Source organism: Urocitellus parryii, chromosome 10 (assembly GCF_045843805.1).
Source record: "Urocitellus parryii isolate mUroPar1 chromosome 10, mUroPar1.hap1, whole genome shotgun sequence".
Classification (NCBI taxonomy): Eukaryota; Metazoa; Chordata; class Mammalia; order Rodentia; family Sciuridae; genus Urocitellus; species Urocitellus parryii.
The window spans coordinates 75,544,407-75,556,767 of record NC_135540.1 but is presented as its reverse complement, the minus strand read 5'-3'; the positions used below and the strand labels follow the sequence as shown (position 1 = coordinate 75,556,767).

Sequence of the window (12,361 nt, the reverse complement as noted above, 5' to 3'; positions counted from 1 at the left end):
TGTCTGAAGAGATTTCTGTAAGATATACCATGGGTTTTTCACATATTATGCAGCCCTGGAAAATCCTTCTCATTATGACTCAGAAGATTTCCCTTGCGTCCTTCTGTAGTCAATATGTTGTGCCTACTTCCAGCCCAATGCTGAGCTTTCTGTAACTAAGGTTTGCCTTTGCTAGACTTTCACAGCAAATGGGATTATAGAGTATGCAATCTTTGTGTCTAGGCACTTTTCACTTAGCATAATACTTTTGACATTTATCTGTGTTATTGTGATAGTAGGAGCAAATGTGACTCCATTTTGTTTTATGACTTCATCCTGTAAAACAACCATGCCACGTAGAAGGGTCATGACTGGGGCAAGATGTTCTTTTCCTTTTGCTATAGAAACCTTTAAGAACATGGAACTACCTAATGGGGCATTGTTTCTGTAACTAGGGTAACGGGGCTCTGTTTCTGTAACTGGGGTGACTGGGCTAACTGAGATTGGTTAGGCTCCCCTCCACTTGACTGCACTCTCCCGATTCTGTAACCTGGCTTGCTTGCATTGGCTAGACCCCCAACATTTCTTTTGCGGTTTTCAGGCTTATAAGGAGCACCTTTGCAATTGTTCAGGGCTGATCAGGAGAACAGCTTTATGTTCTGATCAGCCGCCACCTGTGTGGTTCAATAAAGGCTTGATTTGATTATACATGCGTGAGTGGTCTGGAAGTCAGTTTATGAAACCCTGGGACGAAGCATTAACTATAACATTATCATATGTATCGGTAGTTGGTAGCTCCTTTTCTTTATTGTTGAGTAGTATTCCATTCTATAAACACAAAACTATTTGTTTATCCACTATTTGTTGGGGAATTGTTCTGTTTTTAGTTTGGAGTTAATATAAATAAAGTTGAAATAAACTTTTGAATACAAGTCTTAAAAATATTAATATTTCTTTTTTTCATAACATATTGTTCTATTGGGTGTTGTGATTACCATATATTTAAGTTTATAAGAACTTGCTTACTTTTTCTTCAAAATGGCGCTACCATTTTATATTTCTACCATGCATGTTTGGTATTTTCAGTATTAATTTGTACTTTGCAGGGGATGTGTAGTGATGTCTCATTATAGTTTAAACTTTCATTTCCCTGCTGGACAAAGATATGTTCTTTTTGTTATTTGCCTGTCTTCTTTGATTATGTGTTTTTTAAAAAAAAAACTTTTTTCTATATTCTCATTGGTTTACTGCCTTATATTGCATAAATTCTTTATATACTTTTAAAACAAGCCTTTAATCAGATATACGATTTGCAAATATATTCTACATGCCTGTGGCTTGTCCTTTTGTTATTTTAAGAAGATTTTCAAACAATAGTTTTAATTTTGATAAAGGCTAAACTTCAAAAATTGTCATAATTAAAGCCTTTTAAAATACAAGAGAATTTTAAAAGAAAGATTTTAAAAAATAAAGTTTACTTACCAACACAAGCAGTTTTTATTTAGGTCTGTTGTTGAAATTATAATGAAAACTATGGAGATGTAAAATGCTTTTTACACATAGAGTAAACTTACTCTTACATCTACTGTTGCATACACTTGTTATGTCTCAGGAGTAATACCAGCCTCAGGGTATATTTTCTTGGATTGTAATGTTCCCTACATCAAATGTGGATGTAGGAAATGACTAGGAAGTGCGAGCACAAACACAAAATCAACCTTGGAACTCAGCCAGTGGGAATCAGGGTCTACATTTAGTCTGAATTCTACCTATCTTCCCATAACTAATCCCCAGAATTTCCAGAATTACTTCATGGAACAATAAACCTCTCAACACCCTCTTGTTTGATAAGTGTTAAATATTCCCGAGTGCAGAATGGTTAATAGGACCTTGAGAATGTTGTGAGGTGTTCCCAGACTTTCATTCACCAATCTTCCTATATGCTCTGATAACAGTCCTTAATAGATTTTTTACTCAGACACACTGTGATTTTTCTGTTAAAAACAGAATGTTAGTGTCCTCTTCAAATTCTGTGCTAAAATCTTAACTCCCAATGTCATGGGAGGAACTAGGGAGATGACCAGGTCATGAGGGTAGAGCCCTCCCTCATGAATTATATTAGTGCCCTTAAAAGGGGATTTCAGAGAGTTCTCTCACCTTCTCTTCCTTTGAGGACTCAGTGAGAAGATAGCTGTCAGTTAAACAGGAAAAGGGGCCTCACCAGACACTAAATTTAACTGTTCCTTGATCTCAGACTTCCCAGCTTCCCAAAGTGTGAGAAATAAATTTCTATTGTTTATAAGCTACTCAGTCCATGGTATTGTGTTATAGCAACCCAAACAGACTAAGGCATACATCTCCTTACATATGGCTTTGTTTCTTTCTCTGGGGAAATGACTGACCTTTAAGAGAAAGATCATCATTCCCTAATTGTTGCTATCATAACCCTTCAACATATCATGCATATAATATTTTCATACTATATTATAATTAAATGATTATATGTTAAATACTCCAACTATACCTATTTTGAAGACCAAACTTTTTCTTTCTCATCTTTGCAGGCTTACTGAAGAACATGGCATAAAGTAGTTGCTTAATGAACATTTATTGAATAAATAAATGAATTAAGAGATTTTTTTAAGAAGCCGAGATAGCTCAGTTGGGAGAGTCTTAGACTGAATTAAGAGATTTTTAAAGATTATTATGTTGAGTTAATTCTGCTATTAGATATGACTATTCTATTGAAATTAGAGAATTAACAATGCTTTATTAGAAAAAATAAATAGAGCCTCAAAGCACAAATAAAATCAACACAATATAATCCCTTATGCTAAAACTTGAATAACAGAAGGAAATGATGTCTTTAGTGACTGGTAAAATGGTAACTGGCTCAAAATAATTTTATAATTCTTTTCAAACTTAATCAGGAGAAAAATAGCAATTATATTTTCTGTCAAAAATTCAGATATGTGGACTAAAAAATTAGAATAGATCATTTGAAAATGTAACTGACTAGCCATCCTGCATCTTAAACCAACCAGACAAACCAACATCCTAACAGTCAACTCAATGAACCAATCTGCTTCTTTGAGCATTCCCATGGGAGATATTTATGGCTGTCCAATACAGCTGGATAATATTAACCTATCAAGTATTATAGAATATTTTCAACCAACTTTCTGTACACTGACAATGCAGTCAGATTTGGTTTTCTCTGGAGACCACAATAAACATCCAACTTGTTTTCAATTATGTCTGGAGGCAAGAATATTGTTTCTTGAAATGCTGACTCACACTGAGGCAGGAAGAGGAAGTAACTGAGTAAGTTCTGTGATCTGAGAAGTCTCCAGGTTTGGTTGCTGTGAAACCCCCAGGGGCCTGATCACCCCCAGGGGGAAAGGACTGAACTCCCATGGAACTGACAGCTTATGTGGACCCCCCAAATTATGACATCAGATGGGATTATTTTACTGCTTCATTTTCCATATTCTTAAAAACCTTTTTGTCTACTTGTGCTCCTATTTCTTTCATATTATCAGTGTATTTAGAGGGAATTATTTTTATCTGGGTATCAAGTTTCTTATTGGCAAAAGGTAACAGTGGGACACTACATAATGTTTAAGGGATTTCTTCTAAAACAGCAACAAGAGTTGCCATAAAGTTAAAGAACCACAATAAAAACACTGTCTTCTAGGAAGATGGTATTGAATTTCCTGAAATTCTCCCATTAAAACGAGCCACCCAAAAGTAAGACCCAAAACTCACGGGCAACATTTACAGTAGAACTAGATGACAAAGAATCCCCCAAACCCCTAATGCACACTGGTGAAGATAAGGCCCCACTGCCTCCACGGAGTCAGTATATGTGTAGAGGAAGGAGAAGGAAGCAAAGGAGATGCTGATGGACCCAGAAGCAGAAAACCCCCAAGTGCCCCAGGACATTTCCTGGATAATGCAGAGGGCTGATTCAAGATGGATCTCATCTCAGAAGTGGCTAATCCTTAGGAACCTGTTAAGCTTAAGGTGTTAGTCAAAAGTTTTTATAAGAAAAGTCAATGACAAAATTCTGCCAGTTGTAATTCTGTGAGAGCTTAACTTAAGTCCTTTGTGAAAACATGTCTGCAAAATGCTCAAGTCTGAATAACCATAATGTGTTTCTCGGTTTTTTAAGTCAAACCAGAGTTTTCTGAAAAAGCAAATAGAAAGGCTTGCAACTCTGATAATCAGACAAACACTGTCCTTGAGCCAATCTCTGTATGGCTTTAAAGATGGTATGCACAAATATTTTATACATAGAGCTTGGTATTTTACCCTATTATTAACAACATGTGTTCTCAGGGGCAAAATGGAATGCAATTAATTATTTTTGCTGTTCAACAAAAGTAAAACCGGCATTTTCTTCTCTCTGAAGTGCTTGGTGGTGAGGAATATGATGCTAGTGAAGCCTGGCAGCACTGCCTTGATTCATAGTAAAGTGCTAGTTTTTTTTACCCATCGTTACTTTGATACCTTCAGTGTAAATGTCAACACAGTGAGAGGGAAACACCATCTTAGTATTATTATAAAAATATGCTTGAATCTATGGACCTTCTAAATGTATCCTAGAGGCCCCCAGGGTTCTGTGGACCACATTGTGAGAACTGCTAAGTAGAAAAACATCATTATGAGGGCTGCTGGTGAGCATTTAAAATACACACAATATATATGACTAAATTATAATGTATACATATACATAAATATATGTATATGTAGGCATGTAGTATATAAACATTATATAGTTTATATATAAAACTAATTGAAGACTAGAGGGAGAGAATATAGTGTACAAGGGATATACACTCTGACAATGAAGATACGATACACATATTAAAAGAATAAAAAGAGGATCAGAAAAACATACGCAAAAAAGGTTTTGAATGTTTATAGTTAATCATATTGATGTTGATAACATTTCTATTATTATTATTATTATTTTAAAACTATTGTGTATGTGTGATGAGGCTCAGAGAAAATGATTAACTACTACAAATTCTAATTCTCTCATCTTCATATCTGTGAGAACCAGTAATCTTTGGAAGAAAGGTGATAAAACTAACAGAGAAGAAAATGAACAAAAATTCATGATTTTGAATTGGAAGCATAATGTGAATTTTTGATACAAATTTATTTTATTGGTAAGTATATATGCCTATGTATGTGTGTGTGTGTGTGTGTGTGTGTGTGTGTGTATGCTTCCTGTACTTGCAAATCTAACATTTTATAATATCTGCCCAACTTTTTAGATGCAAATTAAGTTTTCTGGACAACTATTGCCAAATATCTGATGTTCAACTTAAATTGCCCTCAGTATTACACAAAGGGGATTAAGCTGTGGAAATATAGGCAGATATTCAAATACAAGATATAAAGGAATGAAACTTAGAATTTTCAAGAAAGGAGAAATATCAGAGAATAGTATTCACACCACCAAGGGTAATATTTTTTTTCTAGTCTAAATAAACTCAGAATAAAATTAAAAACAATTTTTCTTTATCCTTCCATCTTCCCTATTGAATTCTTAAATTCTCAATTACTCCAATTTGCAGGAAACAATGATGTTAGTAATGGCCACAAGTCAAAAATGAACCAAAGAAGTGAAGACTAATGAAAAGAAACAGAAATAACAGTTCATTGTGGGAGATAATTTGAGGCATTTTGGAATTTGGATAACAGATGTTCCTTCAAGTTTCAACTCACAATTAAATAAATGGCATTGTCTTATAAAAGATCAAGTTTCTTCACTTCTTGAAATCTGTCCCCCAAAAGTCCAAACTAATAAATACATATCAACTAAAAACAACCTTTTGAATTTTCTGTAAATTTCCCTGGACTTACAAAGTGAACTAAAGGTTATCAGTTCTTTCATCTAATACTTTTCAGAGGATTTATTGTTTCATGGAAGTTCCACTTGTTCTTATAAGAATACTGGGGAATCATTTTATAATTTTTCTGCTTGGTAACTTGAAAAAAAAATGTCAATTCCCAAAGAAGATTTTTATATTTAAGTAATGAATAGAGTCAATAAATGGAGTTGTCATGGATTCATATATTTCCTTAGTTTGCTCAGACAAGAATAGACTCTAGCCAACCACCAAAAGGCTATAAGATAATCATTTGCTTACCCTCCATGATGGTCAAAGGATCTTCCACCTTGGGGCGCAGGATATTAGGACCAAAGACAGTTGCCAAGTTCTGCACACTCATTTTGTTAACTCCTGAATAGGACTGCACTTCATCCAAGAACCTAGCGGTTGTAAGAATATGATTGAAACACAACAGGAATATATTTTTCAATGAAATAAATTGGATCATTGGGAAACATGAATTGAACTGTGCTCAAAGATGATTACTGAAACAAAGCCATTTAGAAATTCAAACATCTTTCACTTCAATGTAGAAAAATTATACTGCAAATTATGAAGGCTCAAACTATAAGGATCATATCCTGGATTGATTTGCTCTGTCAATTAAAGGAGCAAGTGTGTTTGGACAATGTTAGTATGAACTTGAGAGTCATGGACATGCATTCCTTTTTGTTATAATTTGGATAATTGTCCCCAAAAGGCTTATGTGTTAAAGGTTTGAGGCACTCTTGGGATGTGGTGGAAACTTTAGAAGCCTAGTGGGAGGATTTTCCATAATTGAGATATCAATTACCTTGTCTCTTCCTGTCTCTCTCTTTCACACCTGTCCTGAAGTGAATGGTGTTGTCCTGTACTTCCTTGATATATCTTGATATAATACCTTGCCTCAAATCAACAGGGTCAATTAATTATAGACTAAAACCTCTAAAACCATGAGCCAAAATAAACCTTTCTTCTTTTCAAGTTCATTATCTCAGGGATTTTGTTGCGATAATGGAAAACTGACTAACATCCCTTCTAATTTCTTAAATGAAGTATTAAGTATACATACATATTCAGTAAGAGAATTGTATATAGGATCATCCTAACTTTTAAACAGGAGGAATCTGCCTTCTTTGTGGAGGAATTTGTGATGTTCAAATTTGTAGTCTGCTAAAAAAAAATAAGATCAAATATTGTGGAAAATAAAACATCAGTTCGACTGATATGAAAAACTGCAAGAACAAATTGCTTCAATTTATTAGGTTCTCAAGAATAAAAGGCATGAAATAGCCCTTTTCCCAGAAGGTTTTAGTAGAGGAGATTGCTTTTGTGATCTTTAAACCCTTTTTCATTCCTTACCTCCTCTTCATTTCTACCAGTGCTTTTATTTCATGGCTTGCTAATTGTCTTAATGTGATAAAAAGGAAACGATGAAAATAAAAACAGCATATTTATCTAGCACAATTATATGTCAGTCATGGCACTAACTTATCAAGTTCTTAACGTGTCCCCATTAGGTAGGTAGTATTATTATCTCCATTTTACAGATGAGAGACTTCAGTTAGCAAAGAGGTTGAGAATCTTCTTTAAGGACAGAGTTAGATGGTGACAGAGCTGACACACAGGAATCTGTGCTCTTAACTACTATGCCATGACTTTTTAAAGGTACCTATTTCTAAATGTTCCTGATAACACTGCCTAAACCACAGTAAAGCTGAGGCAAAAAGTCAAACCATTGTTTCTTATTTGAGATGAAATCTTAAAAGTCTGTTTAAATGCTTCAAAAAAAGTCAAGTGCTTCTATTGTGGAGATAAAAAAGACTTGCCTTTTCATCCCCTCTTACTTAAAGAGAACGTGATCTCTTTCTCATCTACTCTAATAACCTGAATTGGTTCAAAATCTTAGGAGGGAAGTCTCATATGTTAATAAGCATACGATGCCACTGAAATTGCATCTTGCTTTTTCATATTCTGAAACCTAAGGTCCTACTTTCTTCTAAACATAAAAATCACTAGAAAAAGTTATGGTGGGAAGTTTAGAAATCCTACTCAGTTATATTGACAATGAACTGCACAGTTTCTGGCATGGATCTTAAATTACATTGTTCCTAGTCAGCTGTGTGGGCTGTGTTCTTCACCACCATCTCTATTAAGACCTTGGATCTCAGAAAGGATAAGAACACTGCATAAAGACATAGGGGTAGTCACTGATGGGACCTTCATTCCCACACAGATCCACCTCAGGCCAGGATCCCTGCTCCTTTTCCTACAATGCCATTCCCTACATGGCACAAACAACTTGGATGGAAGTTCAAAGCAATGTTTATCTTTAATATGTGGAGGCAAGAGAGATTTCTAAAGCATCAAATTACAAAAGTAAGCAACTGCAGTACTCAGAGAAACTTTGGAGGTAGCCTTATCAAACCTTCTAGTTTTTCAGAGATTAACATAGGAGCTTAGAGCAGTTAAAGGGTTTTATTCATTGTTGAGTATAGTTATGGACAGGCTAAATATAGTCTTATTTTGTTTAGTTTTGTCTTTATGAGGGTTCTTACCTGCAAATATACTTGAGAAGGTTGTAATTCACCACTGGCAAACTCTTCACCTGCTTTGCTAATTCCTTAACACCCTGAGTACAAAGAAGAAGAGAATTAATGTCATCTATGTATTGGTCTTGTTATTAAAGTAAGTAGAAAATAGCAATATTGTTCTTTATTTCAGCACATATTATCAGTGAAAGAGTTTTTCCTGAAGATGTTCCGCTGTTATGGGGAATATTTTAGAAATATTTTCAGAAATGTATGAGTATTTAAAATATTTCCCATAACTGCAGTCAATATAGTACAATAATGTGCCAATCAATCATGACTACATATAGGAAGGTGGTCCAAAAGATTATATCATCCATCTAATGATGGTATGGGCATCTTAGTTTGTATATGTACATGTTAAGGTATTTACACAATGATGAAACATATTAAAGATGTTTCTCAGAACATATCCCCACTGTTATGTATTATTTGTAGAGAAACAGACTTAAGTGAAGCTCTTTTAACATTTTTAACAGTTGTTCACAATGACTGATGAGTTTTCAACTCATTAGTCGAAAACAAAAAATAGCATTGATGTAGTGAAGGTCCTTCCCATTTTCACCATGCCTAGAAGGTTGATAAACACATGCCTACTGACTATTCAATCTCTCTGGATTGGTCATGCCTACAGTATATCATTAGTTGTGAAAAAGAGGGTTGGAAAGCCTGATCTTCCTGGAAAGTTCACAAGGGATTAATTTCTTCTGTTCTTCTCATGTAGAACTTCCTCTAAAATGTAAATGGCCCTAGAAAAGCCAATTGATAATGCAATCTGATTTCTTCTTCCTGTAAAGGGTCAGTTAGTAAGTATTTTAGGCTTTGCAGGACACATGGTCTCTGTTATAACTACCTGAGTATTCTGTTGTTATACAAAAACAGCCACAGTTGATGTTATGAAACAACAACAACAAAAATAAAATTGCATTTGTAAAAACAGGCAGCAGTTTTTGACAATTATAGCAAGAGAGTTCAATGGAAGAAAGAAGAGTCTTCAAAAAAATGGTGCTGAGGCTATTGGATATCCACATGCAGAAGAATAAAGTTGGCTCCTTTCCCTGCATCATAACATGAGCTCAAAATGGAACAAAGATCTCAGTGTAAGAGTTGAAGTTACAAAATTCTTAGAAGACCATAGAGGATAAATATGACTTTTTCTTAAACACAGCCTTCTTAGACATGACACAAAAAGCACAAATGACCAAATAAAAATAAATAAAATACATGAAATACTTCATCAAAATGAAAAAGGTTTTATGGTTTAAAGGACATCATCAGGAAAATGAAGAGATAATAATTTAAATGGGAGAAATATTAGCAAATCATGTATCTGATAAGGAACATGATTTAACTATATAAATTCTTACAACTCAATAATAAGACAAATACAGTTGGTCCTCCATATTCATGGATTCAACCAACTGCAGATTAAAAATGTTAGGAAAAAACTGTATCTGTACTGAACAGTACTGACATTTTTCTTGTCACTGTTCCCTAAACAACACAGAATAACAACTATTAGCACAGCATTTACTTTGTACTATGTACTACAAATAATTTAGAGATGATTTAAAGTATACAGGAAGCTATGCCTAGGTTATATGCAAACACTACACCATTTTATGTAAAGGACTTGAACATTCATGGATTTAGGTATCTGCAAGGAGGCCTGGAATCAATCACCTGAGAGACTGGGATGGTTGTAATGCAATTAAAAATAGGAAACTAATCTGAATAGATATTTTTTTCCAAAGAAAGTATATAAATAGCCAATAAACACCATGAGAAAATATTTAGCATCATTAGCCATCAGGAAAACGCCATTCAAACCTCAATGATACACTCCTGACATGTATTAGAATGTCTATGGTCAAAAAGACAGATAACAGTAAGTGATGGCAGAGATGTAAAGAGATTGGAATCTGCACACATGCCTGATGGTAATTAAAAATACACACTCTTTTTGTAAAAAAAATAGAGCTACATATGGACCAGCAATTCTATCTTTAAGGTATATATCCAAATGAAATGAAAACATATTTCCATGCAAACCTTGGCACATAAATGTTCATAGTAGCATTATTGCTAATAGTCAAATAATGGAAATTTAAAAACTGATGAATGAATAAAAAATAGAATACTGTTTGGAAATTTTAAAAATAAAATACTGATAAATGGTACAATGTGAATGAACTTTGAAAAAGACGAAAAAGCCTAGTCACAGAAAACAACATATTGAATGATCTTGTTTATATAAAATGTCCAGCAGAGGCATACCTGTAGGGGAAGAAATTAGATTAGTATTTGCCAAGAGCTGGGGAAAGGGGAATTCACAGAGGCTCTGAGATTTGTTTTAGGGAAATAGAAATTTTGTAAATATTCTAAAATTGAATTTTGGTGCTGGTTGCACAACTCTGAGAATATATAAGTACTGAATTATAAAGTTTAAACCATTGATTTATAGTACGGTAATTACATCTCAATAAAGCTGTTTTTAACAAAAATAGGCAGGAAGTAGGATTTGGTTTATAGGCCATTATTTGAGATACTTTGGAGGTACTCAACAATGGAGATTATGAAACAAGGTGCCCGTGTTCTTCTTGGAAGATGTGACCTAATGTAGCACCATGAATCAACCCTTTAGGGGAGCCAAGTGCCATAAAGCACTGATTTCATTCATTCAGCCACATTCTTCTTTCTGATCAGACAGGGAACAGAAATGGGACTTGAGTTGTGCATAGAAGGTCTAAATGTGTGTGATGTAGAGAATGGGGGAAATGTCCAAGAATAGGACAAGAGGAAAATTGCAAATTAAATAGTAAAAACACAGACAAAACCTGCATACCAAAGCTTATTAAAAACAAATGCATCAACTTACCGCTTCCTCTTCCTTGCTGAGCAGCTTGGCACATGACAAGAAATCTTCATACTTAGCATATGGAATAACTGGTTCTGGAAGTTCTCGAAGATACAGTTTAAGGAGTGAGGCCACCGTGTGCACGTCCGTGTTGCTATGGAGACAGAAGTTGAAAGGTATTTTAGGGGGTAACTTTATATCATTTAGTTTATTATTATTATTATTAGTGTGAAATATATGCCAAGGAGTCCCAATTCTATCTAAGTTTGCAACTGAATTAGTCAATCCAGTTTCCAGGGAGCACACACTTTTGTAATGTCTATTAGACGCCACCAAGGGTGGGAAAGAGAGAGTGACAAGACACTTTCAGACTCCTTCACGTGGTGTGAAAATAGTTGAAAGTTCAAGCATTTTGCTTAGGTGTGTATTTTTTATTTGTTCTTTTTAGATACACATATCAGTAGAGTGAATTTCAGCATATTATACCAATATATAGAATAACTTATTCTAATTAGGATCCCTTTCTTGCAGTTGTACATGATGTGGAGTTCCACTCATTGTGTATTCATATATGAACGTGGGAAAGTTATATCTGATTCATATGTGTATATTGGATGGCAAGCAAAAGTGTTAGCTTTGGAAAACTACGAGAATATATCAGGCCACAAAATATAATACACTTTACAACAAATACCAAATTTATGTTTGTGTATGTTTGTATTCTGTGTCAGAATTCATTACTTCTGAATCCTGACTTCATCTCTCAAAATGTTGAACTCATTTTAGGAAGACATTGGTGATTGGTTCCAGATACTTGAAGCTTAGTATGACACACTTTTTAAGCACAACTCATTATGAAGATGTTGGCTCTCAGCATAATTGCTTGTCTACTATTCTGAAAGAGTTGGGAATTCTTAGATCCCTCTAGAAAGAGAAAGGAAATCCTCTGAAAATAAACAATTACAATTTTAACATATTCTTTACATAACTCATATAATTTATATTTATCCCCTGCAGAACACCAGAGTGGCAGGATAATTTACTGAATG

The 12,361-nt window shown here is 34.3% G+C and overlaps 1 protein-coding gene across 7 annotated transcripts in view; it reads right to left on the bottom strand.

The window, feature by feature from the left end:
- The window catches only part of Arhgap24 (Rho GTPase activating protein 24), a 721,844-nt gene that overhangs the window by 16,713 nt on the left and 692,770 nt on the right, over window positions 1-12,361 (bottom strand). For all 7 annotated transcript variants that reach the window (XM_077803271.1, XM_077803270.1, XM_077803276.1 and 4 more), the window contains 3 exons: window positions 11,334-11,466; window positions 8,423-8,496; window positions 6,144-6,265 (listed from right to left, as the gene is read on the bottom strand). In XM_077803271.1, coding sequence (XP_077659397.1) covers window positions 6,144-6,265; window positions 8,423-8,496; window positions 11,334-11,466 — 329 coding nt within the window. The remainder of the gene's footprint in view (window positions 1-6,143; window positions 6,266-8,422; window positions 8,497-11,333; window positions 11,467-12,361) is intronic.